At 41.1% G+C, this 23,774-nt stretch overlaps 2 protein-coding genes across 5 annotated transcripts in view; both read left to right on the top strand.

The window, feature by feature from the left end:
* Nucleotides 1–721: 721 nt before the first annotated feature.
* raver1 (ribonucleoprotein, PTB-binding 1) lies at nt 722–8,410 on the top strand. 4 transcript variants are annotated; one of them, XM_075454120.1, is made up of 15 exons: nt 722–1,045; nt 2,147–2,213; nt 3,151–3,620; nt 5,112–5,303; nt 5,388–5,508; nt 5,599–5,699; nt 5,846–5,917; nt 6,307–6,385; nt 6,747–6,925; nt 7,046–7,127; nt 7,311–7,444; nt 7,606–7,677; nt 7,810–7,944; nt 8,115–8,180; nt 8,264–8,410. In XM_075454120.1, exons 1-15 carry the CDS (start codon nt 722–724, stop codon nt 8,408–8,410), a joined length of 2,241 nt encoding a protein of 746 aa, XP_075310235.1. The 4 variants fall into 4 exon arrangements, with proteins under 4 accessions (XP_075310235.1, XP_075310234.1, XP_075310237.1 ...); XM_075454119.1 differs by having other exon boundaries at nt 6,307–6,409; XM_075454122.1 differs by lacking the exon at nt 5,846–5,917.
* Nucleotides 8,411–20,795: 12,385 nt separating this feature from the next.
* pde4a (phosphodiesterase 4A, cAMP-specific) overlaps nt 20,796–23,774 on the top strand; it is a 38,805-nt gene continuing 35,826 nt past the window's right edge. Inside the window, exon 1 of the mRNA XM_075454744.1 lies at nt 20,796–21,928. Within this exon, the coding sequence (XP_075310859.1) occupies nt 21,633–21,928 (296 nt within the window). The 5' untranslated portion in view covers nt 20,796–21,632. The remainder of the gene's footprint in view (nt 21,929–23,774) is intronic.

The following is a 23,774-nucleotide window of genomic DNA, read 5'->3' as shown; positions in this document are numbered from 1 at the left end:
ACTGGAATCCCCCCCCCTGCTAAAGCTCTGTACCTACATCCCATTATCTGCCTTCAATAACTCATTACAAACTACAGTTTCTGATCAGTACCTGCTTCTGATTTGCTTCTGGGATTTCCTTGTTAAAGGTAATGTATATATTGTGTGTGAGCATGGTTTTAATGTTTTTAATTTGTCTATTTGAATGTTTTTTTTTAACTTTCTTTTTTGTATTATGATTGCTGTTTGTATATTTTGTCTTTTTCTGCAGCCTCTTGGCCAGGTTGTCGTTGCAAATGAGAATTGGTTCTCAACCGACTTAACTGGTAAAAAAAAAAAAAAGTTAAATAAATAAGTACATTTGAATACACTGGTGTTTGGAAGTTTTGAGCCACTGATTGCCCTGTTGGTATATCATAATCAAAAAAATATATAACTGTCTTCGATCATGGGTACTTTTTTTTTTTTTTTTTTAATCGGAAAGCATTTTTGAAAGAATACACAGTGGAACAGTGTCAACCAATGTTTATAATAAGTACTTAAAAATATATCACGGGTTACGTGAAGGCCAAAAAAGTTTGCTCGAAGTGACCACGCCCCCAGCCTACGTTGCGTCGTAGTCATGGAGAATGCATCCTTCTCTCGTCCAATGAGAAGCGGCGCTGGGACCATGTGTGTATTGTTTAAACTGCTCAAATCCGACAGTTTTTCCAGACAGATAAAACTTCCACCAAAGTAAGTGATGGCGGCTGCCGTGTCTGTTAGCACAGCTGGCAGAGATGAAAACACAGACACTGGGCCCTGTTTTGTCTCTCGTCCACTTAATGGAAATTACGATCTCGCTGCGAATCAAGAAAACTGGATGGCCGGAGATCGCCGGTATTCTGAACTCGTACCCGGAGAAGAGGACGCGACACCGGAACGCGAGTGTCAGCGAAGGGTCGACGAGGACCTGACATCACTGAGCCCTGAAGAAATCGAGAGCCGCTTGGAGAGAACTCGTCGGGAGTTTTACAACCGTAGGAAAATAATCATAAAAAACTTACCCCCCGACATTAGTAATCAGGTAAGGTTAAAAAGTGCTTGCAAATTGAATGTTCATTAGCGGGTGAACAATTAATGGGGCACTTTGGCTGGTGTTAGCCTAGCTCCAATATGCCTACCCTGCTACCAACGTTAGCCTGCTAGCCCTTTAACTATTTGGTTGCCTTTTTAACTTTGGTTTGTATGTTTTTAAATCGCTTAATTGTATCTCCAGCTGATTTAAGAGCCAGAATGCAGTTTAGTGAGAGCTACTTAACTTCAATGGTATTGTTTGATAGGCTAAGTGTGTCAATTCACTCAACTAGTGTTAAATGCTAGGTGCTCAGTTAACTGTCAAATCAATAGTGGTCAACTGTGGCCTGTGTGACCTGCCAATTCGGCCTAGTTGGTAACTGATTAGCAACTTTCACATTTTCTTTCCTTGCTCAAACCAGCAAGACAAATGGTCTGTTATTCTAATCAGTACAGGGAGATACAGGTGCACTATATATTTTGAACTAGTCCATCTGTTGTTAATATTGTCTGGTTGTATCAGCCTGACTATGATTTAGTCGAGATGCTAAAAATTTTTTTTTTTTTTTGGGAACGTGCCTGACTCGTGGGGAGCGGTGGGCCTGCGGGCGGTACCATTGTTCACAGGGAACGGGGGGGGGGGGGGGGGGGGGGGGGGGGGGGTGGTTGTTTCGGGAGTTCGAGATGTGAGCTGCCATATAACAAAAGATGGAAGGCGTAGGGACAAAAAAAAAAAACCGTTTCAGAACATGCTAGAGAGCATCACCACTCGTTTGTCAATGGGTAAAAGCAGCGCAGAACAATTTTTCCTAGAACAATAGGAGTTATTCAACTCTCATTCCCCTTACAGGTGCACTTGTTGGTAGTTTCCCAGTAGACATGAACGAGTTAATTATGATGATAAAAATCTGCAATTAGACAAACATCCTTTACATCACCGACAGAATATTGTCAACACAGAAAATCAAATGACCTCTGACTTGATGGCGTTTTATACTGTGCATTAATAAATGTAACTGTCTTGATGTAATCATTGCCTTTGAAAAAAATAAAAATAATAATAATTATTTAAACATTTTTTTTAATTAAATTTTTTTTTTTTTTTTTACAGGAGGTCCATGAGCTGTTGGGCAGTTATGATCTGAAGTACTGCTTTGTTGACAAATACAAGGGCACAGGTTGGTCTAATTCCAGTGTCCATCATGTTGCAAATACCACTTAATCTATAAACTGAATGCTTTATAGATTACATGCAAATGCCTGTTAATCTATTAATGGCAAGAAAAAAAAAAAGCAAGAGCCACGGAAACAATCCTGTTGCATTTGAATGGACCTATTTGCTACAGTGTGACAAGTTTGCTAACTGCTCATTTCAAGAAAAAAAATGTCTCTGACTTAGATGGTCAATTTGTTTCCAGTAATTAATCATTATGACAGCCAGATAGATGGATCAGTTTTTTAAAAAGTGGTGGAGCTCACTTGTCACAATGTTGCACTGAAGTGCAGCAGAAAAATTGAATTTGTTATGAGCCACAGCTTAATTCTGGACAGATTTCCTAATTAAAATAGATGAATCAAAACAGCCCAGAAAAGTCATTTTGGTGGCTTAGCAAATTGGCAGAGCTACATTTCTCTAGAAAGTGGTGGCTTATAATGGTCCAAAATAGTATGAGCCAGATGGTAAATTCAGATTGTGTCTGGTATCTACTAAGCTGTTGTGGCAGAAAACCAGTGGCATTGTGCTTTTTCACAATATCTAGAGTCTGTCACGTTGCTATTAAGTAAATTCCAATAATTTAAAAACGTATACACTTGTGAATACATTTTTTAATAGTTTATTTTTCAGTGATGCTCAGCCAGTTTAAAATGCCTGAGCTTCTTGTCAGTCCCTAAGACGAGTTTAGCATCACTGGCAGAAAAAGATGGCTTTTCCCTCACATTGTGCCACCAGCATGACCAAACATGCTGAGGCAGAAACGGTGTCAACAGGTTTTGCACTCTGAGACCTTCTGGGTTTTGAAAGATGATCTTTTTCTTATTGCAGGCTGAGCAAATGTCCCTCCCTCACATTGCACTAAATTTTGAATTTACCTCTTCCCCTCCTTCATCACTCAGCATTTGTGACACTACTCAATGGGGAACAGGCGCAGTGTGCCATCAAAGAGTTCCACCAGCATATGCTTCGGGACCGGGATATCTCCGTGCAGCTGCAGCCGACTGACGCTCTGCTGTGCATCGCCAACTTGCCCCGAGCCTTCACCCAGCAGCAGTTTGAAGAGTTGGTGCGCCCCTTTGGCAACTTGGAGCGCTGCTTCCTAGTTTACAGCACGTGCACAGGTCATTCCAAAGGCTATGGCTTTGTGGAGTACATGAAGAAGGACTCGGCAGCCAGAGCTAAGTCGGAGCTCTTGGGGAAGCAGCTGGGCTCCCGCATGCTGTACGTCCACTGGACTGAGGTGGGCTCGCTCACATATCCACAGCTGCACTCCAAATGCCTGTGCATTGACCGCCTGCCCCCGAGCCTGCTGACTGCCCAAGACCTCCACAATGCCCTGGCTGACACTCATACGCCTGTGTTCTGCCAGGTCAGGTTTACTACACACAAACGCACTGCTACTCATTCAGTTACCGACTTCTGAAGAATACATTATCCTGATTTCAGTTTACATCAAGAAAAATTAATGCACCCCTAATGTGACACCTGTAGCCCTTCTATCTCTTAATAATGGTGGTTCCTTCATCCAGTTTGTGAGGCTTTATGCAGTCAAAGGGCAGATTAAGAGCTTTTGGAGCTTAGTGAAAGCTAAGCGCCACCATCTGTATCAGAAGGGGGTAAAGTTGGTCCCAAAGGCGTCGGGATTTTTGGTTTTGGTTTGATATTTTAGACAAGATTTTGTCAAATTGTTCTCCATATTTGATCTTTGAGCACCTTTCACCTTTACCCCAGTTTTCATGTGGCCATTCAAAGTGTCTATAGCAATAGCTAATGCTGGTTTCTATGGTGATGACCACCTGACTCCCCCAGGTGGTGTCATTCAGCAGCCTTTTCTGGAATGAGAGAGAGGGGTGTCTTTTTAGCATGATGGGCATGGAAAGAGTTTTCTGCTGGTTACATTTTTTATTTTTTAAGATTGCGTTAAAGTTGGCAATGACAACGTGTGACGAATGATTGTTGAGAAAATATATCTAAAGGAAACTCAAGTCACATGGCCAGCAAAGAGTTTGCTAGTCACAGAACTTTTTCTTCTTTTAAAGGAGAAGTTTTTTTTTTTTTTTTTTTTTTTTTTTTTTTAAATCTGGACCTTATTTCTGGATGATGTTTAGATCACTCGAGAGCCACGTATATCCATATAACAGGGAGAATTCAGCCTCTAAAATAAGGCATTATCTGTCTTTATTTCACCAATACTTTAAGGCGAATGAATGAACGTGTACTATTGCACTGTTAGCTCATAGCTGCCATGTTGTTGTTATCTGGGGCTTATGGGAGCTTTCTACACATGCGTCTACTGGGATGACTTCACCGCCGCTGCAGCACAGCTTATTCACTCCGTGCTCTGTTACAGTCGGCTAACTTCACACGGAGTTTGCTACTGCTAGTTTTGTGCAACATGGCGGGATATTTATCAGATTTTGACGACGTGGACGATGACTTTGAGTACGATGGACGTCCTTACCGGAGTGAATGAGTCCAATATATGGTCCAGGTTAAAAAAAAAAAAAAAAAAAACAACAACAAACTTCCCCTTTAAGTTGTTCAAATGTAATCATGTTGCTTAAAAATGTCGTGGATGGTTTGAAGTTTGCCAAATGCTACATGAGCCTCACTAAATGAATGACGGACCTCACTGTTTAAGTTTTTAAGTGTAGAATGAGAGGCTGACGTGAGCACTTATCTGATTTATTCATTAATTTCTGTCTCGCTTATCAAAAATTGTGCCAAAATATGTCCATAGTATTTTAAGTGAAAATCTTTTTTATTTTTTTTTTTCATTTTTTCTTAAAGTCCATCGACTGTATTCATTGGCAGCAGGATTGTGGAATTCCAATGACCATTTTATTTCTCTTGCCCACAGTTGGCTCAGGGACAAGATGGAAGTTTTCGGCGTTTTGCTGTGTTGGAGTTTGCCACTGCGGAGATGGCTGAGGAGGCGCAGCGACTCACAGATGGCAGGCTGCTGGGAGGAACGCATGTAAGGGTGTCCTTCTGTGCCCCCGGTCCACCTGGACGAAGCATGCTGGCAGCTCTGATTGCAGCCCAAACCATGGTATTCCAGTCAAATGGATACACAACTGCCTTATAGTTTGTCATAGTTCCTGTGCTTATTATTTGTCTTGTTCTGCTCTCCAAGGCTGTAAACAGGGGCAAAGGTCTCTTGCCTGATCCCACAGCCATGCAGATTCTCACAGGCCTCAACAACCCCGCTACCCTTAAGATGCTGCTCAACCCTCTGTCACAGGCACATAAACAAGGTAAAGACTCCTCAGCTGCCGCTCCAGATCATTGATTTTAAATTGAAGATTTGTTCCGGTGCTGTGAATCTTGTTGATGTTTATGTGCAGGCCTCCTTGGGGCAGCCCCTGCAATGCCATTGCTGGCCAACCCTGCTCTCTCTGCTGCCCTGCTCCAGCTGCTGCTTCAGAACCAGGCCAAGGTCCAGCAGGTACTTCTACCCTTCAGGCTCTTCTGATATGTGCCCTCCTGCTACTCCTTCATCCTGTTTTTGATTTATCCTCTCCCACTCATACACGCTTCTCCCCCCAACCCCCCCCCCCCCTCTCTCCTTCTTCCATCCCTCTGCGCCATTAGCAAGCCTTTCTGGGAAATCATCTTCTTTGGGCTCAGGTGCTGCACAATAAAGAAAACCCTCTAGTGCCTTGTGTGAGTGATGATGGTGTTTAGTGTTTGGCTTTCAAGTGAGGTGGAGGTTGAAGCTAGATGGGTCCCAGTCTTTGTATGTGACTGGTGATGGAAAACAGATTCACCTCTACTGGTTAGCTCTCTCTAGGAAGGTGTGAGGTTTTTAAGACTGCGTGTGTGTGTGGGGTGTTCTTTTGAGTGGTTCTTCTGAGTGATGTAGTAGGTGTGCTTCAATATTGTGTGCCAAAATTGTAAATTCCTGTTCTGTGAGGACATAATTTGATATGCGGTGAGTAAACCTTGGGTGCTGATTAAGAGTGCTTATGTAGTTCAGCAGTGGTGTTCACTGCATGAGTGTTGCAGTCGGGGAGAGTGACCCTCTTGTGACACTCCTGTCTTTCTGCCAACAGGCCGGCCTCATTGGAGAGAATCCTCTGGCTGCTCTGGCCGTCCAGCAGGGAGCCCATCTGCTTGGAGATCTCCCTCAAGGTTTGACATCCATCAGCTCCAGCTGTAGCTCCTTCAGCTACTAATTGCATGTTTTCGCTTCCCTCCGATTGTAAACATCTGCATCTTTGCTCATATGTCATGCTTGGCACTGCTTATAGTGGTCATGATATTTGTTTATTTATTTATTTATTTTATTTTTAGGGTTAATGTTGTGAAGTAGAATTAAAAAGCTCTATCATACTGATAAAGTGTAATTTAGTTTTTTTTTTTTTTTTTTTTTTTTTTTTTTTTAAAATAAAAACCTTTATTTTCCCAATAGAAAACTTTCTAGAAAGGTAGCTAAACGGATCAGATTTATTGCATTGATTATGAGTCGGGGTCATATTTTTCTTTGCTTTAGGCGGTGTTGATCCTCGGGCCCCATTAAAGCAGATGCCAATTGGCAGAGCCCAGGCAAGGGAGCAGGATTCCCCCACATCAGTGTGCAGCTTCTCCCAGACTTCCTCTCCCACCCTACCGGGCATCTCCATGCCCCTGATGGGTGGCATGATGGGGGCAGATGGCCTCACAGCACATGGGGTGAGGTTACAAGTCCTTTCAGCTCTTAGTATTTCAGTCCAGTGTTTTGTTTTTGTTGTACTATGATGTGCAAGAAGTCAGGGGGGGGAAAAGAAGGATAACAATCTTCCTTAATGTCAGGTATCCTTACTGGGTGATCCTCCAAAGGATGGGAACCTTCCACAGAGTGCCTTTCTTAATGTCAACAACAGCTTTCCCTCAGGTGAGATGCTTTTAACAAATTCCTCTATCATCATTATTATTATTATTATTATTATTATTATTGTTGTTATTGCACTGTGTGGTTCAGACTTTACTACTTGGCAGTCTGTTCTTCTTTACTGTATCAACTCGCAGTAAGCTAGATATATCCAGCTTATATCTGCCTCCCCTTTCTCTGCCACAGGAGCAAGCAGCAGACCTCATCCCTATAAAAAAAGGCCTACACTAAGTAACGTGTCCAACCATCATAACATACAGCCAAATTATAACCTGCGTTACCAGGATTCCTACAACTGTGAATATCCTCCTCTTCACCAGGTAAAGGACAAATGTTACTGCTGCTTTGTCTGTGTACATTTGTAATATTGTGACATTAATGGATGCTGCTTTTACTATTCACGGTGGCCTGCACATAGTTGCTCATTTAATTGGCTTTATGATGTGATGTGGGCTGATGCCCATCTGGTGTTTCTCCTCAGGATCCTCTGGCCCACTTGTACGAACAGCAGGAGAACCTTGATACTGGGGCCTTGACAGGATTTGGTCAGGAGGTATGTTTTAGTCAGCTATTTCAGCTGGCTCTAGCACTTCTTATTTTTTAAGATTTAATTTTTTTTGTCAATAAATTAAATGTGAATCTCCCTCTTAGTCCAACATGTTCAAAACTGTGTTACTCTCTGCAGCTCTCTCGTCACCACGACTACAGTGAGCAGTTCTCCCACTTGGCTTTCCCTTCCAGCCCACCACTGTCGTCATATTTCAGCTCAGGGCCTGAGGCTTCTAGTAACGGCAGCCTCCCCACCACCCACCTCAATAGGGTACATCTAAGAGACCTTTAGACCTTTTTTTTTTTTTCTTTTTGAACCATTGATCACTTGTAAACTAGATAAGATAGTGCTAGAGACTAGTGTTCAATATTTGATGTTGCACTTTTGAGTGCCTTAGTTGAAGTAATGTAGGTCATTGAAAATTGGTCGTCTGTCCTCAGGCTGTAGGAATGCCTCCTGTGAGCCACAACACCAACTTTCCTCCAGGCCTAGGAAATGTTATGAGGGTAATTACCAAACTATCTTAACTACCTGTCATTGCTCTCATACAAAAGCAATTCTTCATCGACTTTTTTCCCGTCAATTCTAGACACCCATCGGAAGCCACAAGCGCGTGTTCTCCCGGTTGATCCCGTCTCCGGAGCCGAGCCCTGAGGGTGGCTACGTGGGCCAGCATTCCCAAGGCCTCGGTGGTCACTATGCAGACTCCTACTTTAAGCGTAAGCGTATATTCTGAATACAGCTGAATGCCTCTTGCTGTAAGAGTAGCCATTCAACAGCCAGGACGCAGCGGCATCTCCAAGCGGCTCAATAGCCTGGTGGTCCTTGGATTAGTCCTGTACTCCTTTGAGTAACCCCCAGAGGGCGCCGTGGAGTGAAGCCTGTTGCTGTCTTGACAGTTATTTCACTCCAAGGGAATTCTTTGTGTACATTGTTTTTCTTTCCTTTTTTGTGTGTAGTTTTATTTTACTGTGCTTTGTAAATGAAATTTTTACTTTTTTTTTTCTTTTTTTTTTTTTAATTATTATTATTTTAAATTTTCTGTTAAACTTGTACAGAGTGGAGAAAAAAAAAAAAGGTTAAGTAGCTAATGAAGTCTTTTCTTTGAAGTTTACTTTTATTTTATTTTACTTTTTTTTTTTTTTGGACCTATCCCTGTATTGAGTGTGGTGTGTCAACAGATCTACAGATGGTTTGGCCAGTTTATAGTGACAGCCTCGTGCTGCTTTTTATAATGGTTGATATTTCCTTACTTAATGTAAAAAGTTCAGTTTGTTGTTTTGAGATGGTGTTTTGTTTTCCCCTTCTTGCCACAGGGTTGTATATTTTGCTGTTAAACCATTTCTGGATTCAGGCTTTTTCTTGTTGCTGAACATGCAGCTTTCCATCCATACTGCTAGTTGTATGTACCCAATGATGTATTATAAGGTAAAGCTTTTTATTTAAATCATTCTGGGATGTTTTTCTGGAGCCTTAACTTTTCCACGTTGTCTTTTGATGCACACCCTCCAACCTGTTTTTTATGGATGCTGTTCTCTGCACCGGTTGTCGAGTGATGCACTTGGAGGACACCGGTCACAATCCTAACACCTGTAAAAGATGCCATTCAGTCTCCTCACACTCATTGCCCCAGGAGTCAAATATTTTTGTGTGTGACTGTCTTGCGAAGTTGCGTTGATTCCTTTTTTTTTTTTTTTTTTCCTTCATTTCTTTTCTTTTTTTTTTTTCTTCTTTTTTGGGATGAATGTCGTAAAAACCAAACGCCACAGCTTATTGGTAGAGCTGGTTGGTTGGGGCTGTGACGCCTGTCGTGCTGCCAGCGCACAGTGAATACAGTAACATTTGTGTTCTCATCAGCAAGAGGCTGAATTGGCTCTTCCACTTGAGTGCGTGGTGGCTAGAATGAGTGCAGCCTGTGTTTCAAGCTTTCCTGCAATGGTGGGAGTTGGCTCTGTCCAGGGACATGCTAATGGAAGCTGGTGGCAGATGATTGGTCAGTGACATGGCTGTTGTTTCTCATTTAATTTATTTATTTTCTTTTTTGTTTTTTTTGTTTTACTAATTAACTGGTTGACAGGTTGATTGTGAAAACCCATTACCTCTGACTTCTGCTAGAGAAAGCAGCTACACTTGAGCCTTAATGATGTTTTGTGAGATCATCCCACCCTGTGTTGGCTTCCATCTACATTTACCATTTCTGTGTTATTTGCTGTGTAAATAGTTAAAGCTTGATCTTTTTTTTTTTTTTTTTTTTTTTTTTGTTGTTGTTCCGGAGTCCAAAACATCTGTTTTCTTGAATCCTACCTGGCCATGGTCATGTGTTTTGAACGATAAATGCTGCTCATTGTTTGTTTTTTCCTGTATGTTTGACAGCTGATGTTTCAGAGTGACACCACAGCAGACTGCTCATGTTGTGTATGGACCAAGAGATGCAGCTGTACAGTATGTTCATCATTGCGTTTAATTGATTGGACTTTGACGGCTATCCTCTCATCTGTACCACCATGATTGTCTCTGTATGCGTGTGTGTGATGTGCGCAAGTAAATGTTATTTAAATTCATCATTCTTTGTGAACTTATTCAAAAAGGAGTCTATGTACAGAGTCTTTTTAGGTATAGTTAGTTATTTGAATAGACGCTTTTGAGGGTTTAACATGGATGTTTTCCCTTAAATATTAACATTTATTTTTCCAGGATGAAGGAAAAAATATTGTAAGTGTGTTCAGAACAGAAAAGTGAGCATTATTGCCTACAACAAACATGTCAATGTATGCAAGCACAGTCTTTTCAGAGAACCATTCAGATACTTTAAGTGTGGTAGTTACTATTTATTTTTTTGGGAGGGGGGCATATATTTAGTAGGTGAATCAAAGGTATCCCTGGTATGAAAATGAACACAGGCGTTGGGGGGAACTATAAGCAATTCCTACATTTGCACTGCAGTAGTCGTATAAAGTGGCAACTTCTGTATTTTTTTTTTTTTTTTTTTGAGATTCATGAGGAATGATCTACGAATCCATCGGTTTTAATCTACGAGTTGACCTACTGTTTACTTAAGCAGATTGGATAAGTAATGATCTGAGCTTTTTCAATAAAAAAAGCAATGGTACGGGTTATGTTTCTGTACACTAGCTGGCAGATTCTGACAGAGGGGTGTGGGAGATGGAATCAAAAGGCAAGATGCATCGAAACATTTGCTAATAAACTTCCTGAATTCAGATCTGAATGCTAAATCTCATCTTTTGTTGCTCCATGAAGAAATAAAAATGCTTCAAAGCTTAAAAAAAAAAAAAAAAAAAAGTGGTACTGGTGTAAGATGTGCATACTGTAATGCTTAATAATTGATGAGCAAACCTATTTCATCTGCTGCTGAGGTGCCTTTGCCTGTGTCTCAGGTGATGCTAATGGGCTCTATCAGTGCTTCACTGCTGTGAATGTGACCTGTTTGAATGTTAAGCAGGTTGCTACTAAGAGGATAATGTGTGCTCCCTGGATAGATAATTATTTCACAACAAATTCAGTAATCGGCTATAAAGGCTGATGACTGGCTGCTCAAAACAACTAAAGTTAAATCTGTCAAACTGAGAAGTGACTTGAAACACATTTCTCTGATTAGACTGTCTGATGACATTCAGATTTGATTGGGGGAAAAAAAAAAATAGACTTTAAATGTCAGCCATGTCCTCATAGGCCAAGTGTTCTGAGCACAGTCTTAAAGTGATGGAAGGTCAGCAGAGATCTTGTCAGATAGCCCCGTAAAGCTTTAAGTCGTCTGTCTGGGTGATGGGCAGTAAGGCTGTACTCACCCCTTTACAGTGAAACCCTTCAGACTGAGGTGCTAAAAGGCAAGAGGAAGTCCTCCTCCTCTCAGCAGCCTCCAGGATGAGAGGCTTTGATTAGCCCTTATTCTCGCATTCCCGCTGAGCCTTGAGGAGCAGAGCTGCTTATGGAGACCTTCCCTCATCGGCAAAACCATATAAAACTCCTTTTTTTTTTTTTTAAACACTGATTGGGCGAGGGGTTGCTTTATGTTTGCTTCTGTCATGCCATGGGATTTGGGAAATAAATCGGAGAGAGAGCAATACTCCTGCTTTTTATTTTATCATCAATCTGTAAAGGACAATGGAAACGAGAACATTACGAAGGAATTGTTCAGACACATTATATTAATGTGTTTCTCCCAGTTTCTGGCTTTATGTCCTGTAATATTTATTTTTTATGCTTCTGGCACCCATGAATTGTTTCTCATACCTGCAGCCAGTCTACCCAGGGTTCTCAGAGGGATGCAGCGAGGCTCTGCGGACGGTGTGTCAGACACATTTAGATTTCTGCTTTTTATTTTTCCACCCACACAGTTACCCTGCGCAGTTGCTGGTGAATGCTGCTGAAACCTGTGATTTCTTTTTTTCCCCCCTTCCAAATACATGGTGGAAGAAGGCAGCGCTCCGAAGACAAATCCCTGCAACATCATTTATCACAAATGACAAACATAAAACACCAGAACAGATGTTTCCTCCTTCCATGGTGTGTGCTCCAGAAACAAAAATTTAACTGCCTTTGACTTCTTGGCCAGTTTGCATTGAATAGAAATGAGTGCATTTAGGCATAAATGCAATAATGTACATGTTAAAAACATGACTGAAATCATATGTACAACAATTTATTGCAGCTTTATTTCAGTACAGCAGCAACAAAGTGTAGCCAAATAAGGTATGTCATAAGAGCTGTTTTTAGCAGGATTAGTCATAGAAATCAACCCACTCCCCCTGTGACAAACAGTCTATAAAACAGAGGAACATCTCGGTAGACCAGAAGAAAGCTGCTCGTCTGCATTTCCCAGAATTTAGAGGTGGGAGAGAGCTGTTCAGTTTGAACTACGCTACCGCTCCCGAACCCAAACAAGATTATAATATAGCGGGGATTTAAATTCCAAGACCCAACACATCCCCTTATTCCCCTGAAATAAGCTTGGCTATTGTTGCTCTCTTCATTCTTCATCTGTTCGACTCAATCCTCCGTGTAACTGTAGATCACAGTGGCCCCACAAAAATTAGATAACCCCTTCTGGTTATGAGAAATAAAAGCAATGTCCTCAAAGCAGCCTTATGGTCTGAAAATGACACACTTCAAGTGAAAAAATGAAGATCCTGAAAAACAAGACGCTTTATTCTCCACTGTACGCACTGAGGTACTTCACATGGTTTCAGCCTTGAATATTCATTAAACGTCCATTACACAGAGGTAGTTCTGATACCGTCAGAAGATAAAATCACATGAACCTGGTTAAAACTTTTAGCAAATTACGTCTTTCCACCACACAATTTAAAAACTCATTTTTTAAAGAAGGATCCCAGTACAGCAACAGACATTCACAGATTTGCTTATGCTCTTCTAATTCAACATGCACTTGTTTTAAAAGGCATAATCTGGCATTCAAACCAAAAGTTTGTTACCAACGAAAATGATACATCACGCTTCTTCTGATACATTGACTGAAACCAGAGAAGGATTCATATCCATTTCTTTTTTAGTTTTTGCTACTTAAGGTTTTCTTTATAAGTGCACGTTTTAAGTGGTCATACAAAGTGGTTCAACTTGAAAACTTCTTTTTCTTTATAATCCATCAATAAATACATTTCCATGCTACTGAAAACATGAGAATGCACTGGGAGGCCTTGTGGACCGAAAGGAAAATCTTGTGGTCATTCTGGTGCTTGAGTCCCATTTCCTGTTGCCATTACAGCTCTACAACACAATTAACACAAGTTCTTAGTTGCTCTGAAATCTAGTTATCATGCCGTTTATGGTCTCACTGGTCCAAAGATTGTCCCCTAAAGTGAAACGCTGCCTGACTTTTGTGATGCATTCATAAAACACTTACCCTTACTGCACTGACTCTTTTCCTGCTCTGCCTTCAGCTATACAAACATTTGAGTGAGATCTCATTCCTTTGATTGTGCTCGGTGATGTTCAAAATATGGAGAATTTCATTTTTTTTTTTTTAAACATTTCTGCTCCAACATTAGTTTCGAATCAGTAAAGTCTATGCACTTCTACTAGAAAAGAGACAGACAACCTAGAGTTGTTCTAAGGGAATGCTTTCTATCACTTGTTTTGAAGTGATAGAGAGCAAAGACACTGTTGACGCATTACTGCAGCACAGCCGCATTCCTCTGTCTTTCTCTCACGCAAACACCCAAATTCTAGCATGTTCCATCTACTTTTATCATCCTATATATGTGTCAACAAAACCTTAGCCACACACATGGAGACGCACACATATTGGCTGCCAGACTATTCCTCGCTGTCAGGAAAGAAGTCGGGATTAATATTTCATGGCGCTTCACTGGGATCTGTTTCCCGGCATTCCCTGATGCCCAACGAGGGCCAGAGGCCAGACAGGTCGACGATGGTCTTTTTGGACATGCAGGACTTGCTGCCTTCGGTAATTGGCCCTTAGCTGTAAACGGTAAATTGCTCAAAAGTTCAGTTTAATCTCGTGTCTACATATATAGAAATCCTGTACACACTCCTACCAACTGACATTAAAATATCAAAACAGGGAAGATACATGATGTTTTCCCCACAGCCCGCACAACCGTCTCTTCCGCATGGACTGAGTAAGTACGACTGCTTGGCATTTCAATTATTCCCCACAATATGAATGTATAACATGGAACGCCATTTGGCGAGGTTGGTCATAATAAATCAGATGCTCACTAAATGAAGTGCACAGCTGACTCAGGCAAGAGAAGCATTTCTGTTTTCCACACCACAGAGAATCGCTCCAGTCTGCACTGCGGTCCATGGTCATTTTGTCATCCACTCCATCCTTCTTTCCTTACTAATATTTTTTCTTAATTCAGAGAACATTGAAAAAAAAATGTAATTGACTTTCCGCTTCCACTGCACAGGCAGCACAACATCTAGACAGTCTTTCATGTTCATGTTTGGTCAAGGTTTATCACGATAAAAATGGAAGTTAGTTTCTTTTTTTAAAAAAGCACTACAGGAGTCTTTGAGTACTCAGTTAAAGTACGATAAAGCAACTGAATCATGTGTTTAATTGGGCAGAAACAGTCCGTCAGAGAGGAATTCCATTTATTTTTAAAGTCTTTCCAATAGAAGCAATTCTCCCGTCTGATTCTAATAACTTCAGTCTTCAGTTACACTTTTAGTGTCTGTCTGATCTTTTCCTGTGCCGTTAACGGCTTTTTTTAAAATTCTCGTTTCAGCAGCTTTAAACATAGAAAAACATATTTTTCACATGATATTTTTTCTGCATCCTGTTACAGCTTGCTTTTTCTCTCATTTTTTTCTCGTATTCATTTCTAAAGGACAGTCAGACAATCTTCTCTCAAGGAACCAGTTAATAAAAGTACTTTTGTTAAGCTGCCCTGAGAAAACCAAGACATTCAAATGTTTAGTTCTGTAGAAGATTTATTCTGTTTTGTAGCAGGGAGGTAAAGTAACAAAAGACCTTGAATCAAGATGGCATGATTTGGCTTAAGACTGTGAACAAACCTGGAGTTGCAGTTTGTGATTGTATTCAACATGAATTTCCTCAAAGCACTTAATTCAGAGCAAGGTTGCGTGTATCTGACCCTACATCATACATATACATACATTTCAAGAGCGTCTGAATGTCAAAATAAATTTGCATCAGGCAGGAGCAGACAGTCAACAGCCTGACATCGTTGGCCTTCCATATTTAACCCATTTCAAAAAGCAAGAAAAGATGTTGGACTGTGCTTTCTTTTTTTATTCAGCTGAGAAAACCCTTCTAATATTAGCCTGCGTCAGCCTTTAAAGACACTGACAAAATGATTAATGCTCTTCTGTTCCACTGAGTTGCTTCGCAAGCTTCTGCAGCTCAGCTCCAGTAACGGTGCTGCAACCACAATTTTCCAAACTAATCTAAACTTTAAGTTTTGTGGCAAATATTTCACAATGAAGCTGTTAAGTCGTTTTTTGAGAAAGTCTTCCTTGTTCCCCCCCTGGACTAGGCTTGAGTAGAGTGACTTTGTGGATCTTAACTTTTGAGTGAGTCCTGAGACACTCTTGGATGATGAAAATAAAGAGTCAAGTACTGTGGCTGCATGTTGAACAATGTATCCTTAAACTCATAGACATTATATATGTATGTGCTACATTCCATGCAAAATGATTTGAACATCTTTTCAGTCGCTTCAGTCAGATCATCTGTACAACGTTATGCCTTTAATCATCACCACCACATTTCTTCATTGTATGTATTTCACTTCTTGTACCATATGTTCTTATCGTGTCTGTTTACTTGCAGTACATTGGTTTTGGAGTTTAATATCATAGCTCAAAGCAATATTTTCTTCCCATCAAACACAAACGACAGAAAGGGAGTGCTTTTCTTCTTTCTTGGACACTCACAAGTAAAATAATGCCTTAATTTAGGTCAAGGCAGAGAGAAAAAGAGAGAAGACGCGTAGACAAGAGCAAAATAGCTCCTTAGAGTGTCAGTTTGAAGCCAGTAATTACAGTATAGATAGAAACTGCACAAGAAGTCTAAAACCTCGTGAGGCTGTGTTTCTAATGGTTCGCTCTTGTTTTGTCCTAAGACCATAACTTGCATGTGAGTTGTATTTGCAAAGATCTAGATACATGTCCACAGGATATAGGCAATCTTTTGACATTTCAAGGAAGAGCAGCAGAAATGTGTGTGCCTTTTCCACATTTATATTTAATGTGAATCATCTAATATGCCTTCCATCTCTCTCTGTTTATGTCCTTCCCTTCTGTTTGAATGGGCAAGAGTGCAGGCACCACCTTTTGGGAGAAATGAGGGAATGCTTTCAGTCGACCCTGAGGAAAAGTTGGACTTGTAGGTAATTCTTACTGACACCACTTCCCCAGTGCAGCTTCTCTCTCTCGCTAGACAACAGGATGCAACACATGGAGCACAGCAGCTGTGAGCAATACATTAGCCAACATCATACAAGAGCATCCACCATAAGTCACTATGGTTTTAGCAAAGTTATCATAGTCTGCCACCCTTTTATTTTTGGCATTGGGCTTCGGAGTCATGGAACTGTTTTTGAGCTTTGGAGCACATCTAGCTAACAAGATCTTCTTGCTATAAGCTGTCAATGCTGTAACTCTATGGTGCATCCAAACATCTATTTGTCCTCTGTTTTCCCTTCTTGTCTGTATCAGGTTCAGCCAAGATGTCCTGTTTCCAAGCAGCTTCTTCCAACTCTTTGGAAATCTCAAGGCTCACCTAAGTGTAGCAGGAGGAATATTATATTCCTATCTGACTTTGGCTAACTGGTCCCTCTAATTGCATGAAACTTACCAGCCTGTCACTCAAACGCAGCAGCCTGTGAAAGTAGGCTGTGGCTGCAAATAGTATGTGTGCTCTCAGCTCTAGTCTCCGCCCGCTTCCTGGGTGTCTACCCTCTGACATTGCTGCAGGTATGGTTTGCTGCTCCTGCAGCTCTGTTCTTCTTGTAAACTGAAGTAAATTTGCTTATTGTAACTGCTTCATTTTGCAGCTGGTTTCGGTGTAGGCCCTCGCTTACTGCTGGTACATCCCTCATTCCTGATGGCATTGTGCCGAGTGTGTGTTTCTCGGCTTTAAGTTGGCTGGTTGAGCTCAAGCTCTTTCTTTCCCTGGAGCCAACAAGCACTTGCCTGATCGGTATGTAGGCTGGATTGAAGCCTTCTGGTGCAGCCTTTCACAACTTCTCCTGCTGCCACTGGCCTACACCTGTGAAGCTGAGCTAATACCTTAGCTGGAACTCTAGCGCTGTTTTGCCTATTTGGGTTGCTTTGTCTTTTACTTTTTGGTTTTTGTTCATTTTAACGTGAGTGGGTATTAAATCACGGAGTTGGATTAGCTGTGTTGGATATAAGATCTTGGTTTATATTGATTTTCTGGAAAACCCTCTGACCAGTCATTCCCTTATTTTTTTTCTTTTTTTGCCTTCTTTAGGTGCTGATGGCCTCTGCTAGAGGGGGCATCTCCTTTCTGTGTGCCGTGTTTAGCCCTGTACTTGTGGACGTGGGCCTTCCTCATTTTGTGTGCCTGTGTGATAGCAAAATCAGCCAACCTATATCTCCTCGCCACATAAGTAAGAGCGCCGTACTGAGACCAGCGAGCAGCCTGCATCCCCAATAGGAAATGTCTGAGGGGCCAATCTGTATCTTGACTCTAAAGTGCTCCCTAAACCAGGTTTTTATCAGATGTTTCATGGATGAGGGGGTTTTGAATGCTTTTCCATGACATTTTATCTAAAAAAAAATATTCAGGAAATGGTCTCAGGTGTGGACATGCTCACACTCAATTTCAGCTGCAAATGCTTCAGTTGTGATGAGGAGAAAAGGTTAATGTACGACTGTATGGGTTGAAGGACATTTGGAGTTTCTTATTGCCACTGAACTATACACTGATAATAGCATAGCTGGAACTTATCGGTTTCCATGAGTCCTTCCTAAAATAAATGAAAGTTTTAATACAGTAATATAAAAAGAAAAACAAGCAATCAATTATAAGTTGTACATTGGACACTTATTGACATACTTTTGGTGAAATTTGTTTTGTGAACAAATGGAAACAATAAGGAATTGCAAATGCTTAATTTTCAGCATTTACATGATCTAATATAACCAATAAATTATGGATTTTCTTGCATGAAAAAGGAGAAATCCCAAAACCTACAAGGCGATTTGCCAAAGACCTTGAAATCCTTGTTTTGGAATTTTATAACGTGAACAAGACTTTTCCCGGACCTAATGGCTTCGGGCTGACGTGCACCTATCTGGGGTGTTAACTTCAGCCTGTACCCTACACTTCCCACAGAACCAGGGTGGGCTCTATAGGTTGAAAGCAAAGAAAACACCAACGTTAAAAGAAAGCTACAAAGATGCAAGAATGTTTGCAAAAGCTTTGCCCTCAATGAGGCAGAATTTCAGACTAGACAAAAACCTAATAGTAATAATAATCCTGTAATTAGGTATCCCTTTGTGCTCAATGAGTCTCTATTCTTTTTCTGTCTTTTTCTAGATGGATTTGTTCATTTGCTGGACTGGATGATAGTTTTGAGGTCTGAAGTCAGGCAAATGATAAACCACAGTGTTTCTGGGATACTCTGTAACAAACAAAACCAGAGTAGAGATTTCTGGGAAAGCATTGCATCAGGTGGTCTCTTTCATGCTGCAGGGATGCTATGGTATTCTGTGTGAGAAAAGAAAAGAACGGACTGTCTTGACTGTCAACTGTAATGAAAATGCACAAAAAGAGAGGAAATCTGAGAATGCAAAGAGGACTTCTGTAAATTTTAAAGAGGGCGAATGCATAGATATAAGAGTGGCAGAAAGGCGCTTCATGACTACTTGCCAAAGTTTCTGCAACTAAATGTTAGTTCCTTTGTACATGTTGTGCTTCTTTTATTTCACTAATACTAATTTTCTTTTCATTTTTTAAAAATATTTTAGGCTACTTCTTCTCTTACCTTTTGTATTTCAATTGAACATTTTTGATTATGTAAGATTAGTTATTTGAATTTATTTCCACAGACCTTCTATTTTATTCTTTATTTATGGGTGTCAGTAATTCTGATCAGAACTGCAAAGTTTGACACAGGAGCTGAATATCTAAAATGCAAAATAAACCCTGAGCATTTGATTACAGCTCACTGTCAAACTAATTAGAGAGGGCTTTTAGAAAAGTCTGTATGAACCACAAAATTCCCTTTGAATGAAATGTTTATGCCCATTTTCAGTTGACATCACTGTGGCCTAAAATTCAAATTTAGTGTATTTCTAGTCACTGTACTACAAAATATAATTAGTTCTTTGAATTTGAAATACAAATGAAAGATTTACAGTAAGGAATAAACATGCCGTTTAAAGCCTTGTCATTGGTTGAGATTGATTTATGAGTGTATCAACTGCTGCGACTGTTTGACCTGTGAATCTCCTCCCATCTAAAAATGTGTGTGTACTGACACAGCTTTGCTTATCTGGTTTCAATTTAAGTCATCAAATCCCACGTGAAGGTCTTAAACATCAACATAAGTAATGTGGATGCTTTGTTAAGTTTGTGTAATTTTTCTTTGGTTAAAATGATCTGCAAGGAAAGTGCTGATATCATTTTTTAGATCAAGAAATTCACGTCTGGGATTATCTCCAAATGCAATCAGAAATGTTCAATTGTGAACTCTATGAAAATTCTAGATTTAAATTAACTTGATTATAAGCTCTATTACATTAATACTTAACAGTGGCTGCTCCAAAAAACATAATATATCATATAATTTACATGAATTACAGTAAATGTGCTGAAACATGAAGGGGGATGAACAGAGTAATCCTTTACTTGTGGTAATAATATAAAATATTGGTAGCTTAAGGATATTTAGCCACATTTGCAACAGTGAAACATTCAGTGCCAACTTATAGAATCCATCCATCCATCCATTATCTTCCGCTTGTCTGGGAGTCGGGTCGCGGGGGCAGCAGCTTGAGCAGAGAAACCCAAACTTATAGAATGTGAAATGTAAATTCACTTAACTTGAAATCAAGTGTTTATTCATAGATTTTAGGTAGACATTGATAGGAAACTATCTGAGGACAGCAGACTGTTCTGAATAGTCAGGTGCTTTTACAATGGCCATGATGGGTATGAGACTTTTTAACGATGTAAGAACATCTACAAATAAGATACTTTTTTACTTTTGGCGATGTTAACAAATACATTGGTTGCAGGGACACTTCCAGGACTGGGAAGTCTCAGTATTTTCACTCCAAAAAGATTATTACGATCACCATGGAACTCGCTTAGACGCGGTAAGACATGTTGACAACTATCAGCTGGAAAAATTGGTAAAACAATGTAATTTCAGATGTTACGTCTGCTGCTATGAGCCCAGCTCATACAATTGGACCGATTTGTTGTGTTTGTTTTCTGTGAAGGAAATGCGCAGTGAACATGCATGGGGCAAAACATAATGGATGAGCGCATATAAGGAACAACCACCCATCCACCACAGAGAGAGGAGAGGAGAGGAGAGGGAGGGAGGGAGAGGGAGGGAGAGGGAGGGCGCAATGTGCTGAAGCCAATGTTTGTCGTCGAACTCCAGCAAATATGAGGATGAGGAGATAATGTGCCATACTGGGCAGGATGACTGAACCTCCGTAACTAGTCATTTTATGGTGCATTCTCACGAAAGACCCCGAAACAGTAAGGAATTTGGACTGCAAATAACACAGGATCGCATCTAGTTTTTTTGACAATTCTTCACATCATCCTGATTTATTGAAGAGGGTAACTGAGTCCAGTTTAATATCTTCCTAAAACTGTTGGATCAATCATCTTCGTGGAGGGATTACTGGAGACCTCTGTGCTGTATGTGCGCTATGGCATGTAGCTCCATATGAACCGTGATAGACTGAGTACTTTTATGGAAATTGCTTGGAGATCTTAGCTCAACTGACATACGGACAGCAATAACAACGCACACAGAGAGGAGCCAGCGCCGGCGTTCTCTGTGTCTCTGCAATAAGTGGCTGATAAAAGGCAATAAATACTGTAAAATAAATACGGTCATCCGGTTGTGCGCCATGGGCGATGAGGCGTCAAACTTCAGGAGAAGCAGCAGGACCAGTGTCTCATCACCAAAACCCCGGACTGGTGAGGATAACGGCACAACGGAAATTCAGGAATAAACTGAAACTGATCAGCATCGAAAACAATGAGAGTAACTATTTTTGGACGACTTGTCAGGTTATCACTGTGACAGTTTTTGATGTTATTCAGAAAGCAAGATTCAGATCGGGGCTGCTGGACTTTGTCACTTTGATTTGTTCGCTCAGAGATCAAGTGGCAGAAAGGGACATGAAACGTTTTGTATTGGGCTTGAAATAAACGAATACAGCCATATTATTTCACCAGTCAGTTAAAAGGTATCTTTATTTTTTGAACAATGATGGAACCACCACCATGTTCGAAGAAGAGCCTGTCCCTGTCGCTCCCGGTTCCCCGGGAAGGACAGGCGACTCTAAAGCCTCCGCAGCATCTTTGGAGACAACCTCGGACCCCGATAAAAATCAAACACCGGGGATACTCCGACACCGACCGGCATCACCACCGGCACATGGAGCGCTCCGACGCCATGGATACGAGCGACCGACCAGGACTGAAAAAGTCTCGGATGTCCTGGCCATCCTCCTTCCACGGGACCACAAACACCTCCATCGGAAATTGTGTCGGGAATAAACGGTAGGCGAGCGAGTGGTGCGCATTCCAAACATGCCAATAATAGCCCATGACAGCCCACAAGGCATATGCGTAAACGGGGGAGGGGTGGGGGCATTTTAATGAGTGCGTAATAACGCAGTGTGCCTCAAGGGTTAACAGATATGCTGGGCTTTCTATCGAGAGGCGGGACGCGTGGGTATTCGGTGCCGATGCGTTATGCGTCTTTGGATAGACTGTGTCAGATGTGTACGAAGCCCAAACCAGCCGCCAACTCACAACGCAGGAACAGCATCTGTAACTACCAGCAACAATTTTAAGAGGGTCCACATGTTATATGTAGTGGTTGATGAGTAACACAAGGAGCAGTTCTTTTAATGGCACTAAAGGTCTGGTGGGTGCGCGCGTGCATGCATGACTGAGATACTGCCACCGTGCGCACTCAATGCCTATTGTTTTCAGAGAGTGGTTTGGGGCTCAGTGGGTGGATGACCAGAAGTACACTGCAAGTGCAGTGCTGAAGAACCCATTGGCGTGGCAGTCCATGGATGAAGAGATACTCCTGACCTCTGACACGACTGTGATGAAAGGGTTGCAAACAATTAAGATAACAGGCTAATAAAAGCATACACTCAATAAATAGGACAAAAAAGAAAGACCCAGACGGTGGTTTTAAAAAGAAGGGACAAAATCATGCCACATCAGGTCATGTGTCACAGTAATGTCACACAGATGGTTTCAGACAGCACCAAATTAGCACACATGGCTGCTCTCCGATCAGATATGACAGTAAAATATTCATTGAATTAGGGAGAGGACACCAGGTGTATCTGCGGACAAACAGTAGAATTACATTTCACTTAAACCCCACTTGGTAACAGCTCCACCAGCTTTTAAATTAAATTATATGATGCATGTTAACCAAACAGATTAGATCAAAGGCTTTTCATCAAGTGAGTCATGGAAGGATACAAATTTGATACAATTACTTTGTCCTTACTCAACAATAGCTCCATTTATCTTTTCAACAAGACAATGGTAATGCAACTAGGATGTTTTTTTTTCATTCTAATCATCTTCTTCTCAGAGCTGTAAAGCAGATATTTTTAACATACAAGAATATACAGCCTTTTCAACATAGAATAGTTGTGTTAGCAGTTTATGTGACTCATTTCCATTATGTCTGATATAGATTGTCAGAGAGGGAGAGATTGTCAAGGCCGTGTGGTTTTTACGTCTTCCAGTCTATCCTTAGTGTAATCCAAAATCCCCAGATGTTCTTCTAAATGAAAAAGGTAGTTTACATTATTGGACTCCTTTTGACTCCCATAATATCCCCCTCATCCTCCTCGAGACACAGATGAAGCCCAAATGTGCTCCTAATACAAGAGTAACACATCAAACAGGATGATTGTTAAAGTAATAGCATACCCCTGAGAGTGTGGAGGGGGGCCTTCAGAGGACAACATCGGCAGTATTTTTTCTTTTACACCTCTTATTATTTGTTTGCCTTTTTTTAATGCCACAGACGGCCATGCTGACAGGCCACTGGGAGAGGGGCCAACTCCAGCTGACTGGAGGAGAGGCTGATTTGTATTTCAGACCCCAGGACACGCGCTGAGGCAGTCCAATCTTTAGTGCATTGGGACTGACTCTGCCTGCCCTTCTCCTTCTGTGGGCGGTGAGAGAGAGAAATAATTTGATTCCAACAAGCTCAGTTCTTAGGGCACACCAAGCTGGCTCCAACTGTATGTGTTCATGTGTGTGTGTGTGTGTGTGTGTGTACCTTAGCACATCCGTGAGGTGATGTGTGCAATCTGTGGGTGTTTGTGCTACACACTAGTCAGAAAGACGGGTGCACAGAGGAATG

Source organism: Odontesthes bonariensis, chromosome 21, assembly GCF_027942865.1.
Source record: "Odontesthes bonariensis isolate fOdoBon6 chromosome 21, fOdoBon6.hap1, whole genome shotgun sequence".
Lineage (NCBI taxonomy): Eukaryota > Metazoa > Chordata > Actinopteri > Atheriniformes > Atherinopsidae > Odontesthes > Odontesthes bonariensis.
The sequence above is the reverse complement of the archived record's forward strand: the minus strand, read 5'-3'. Positions and strand labels throughout refer to the sequence as shown.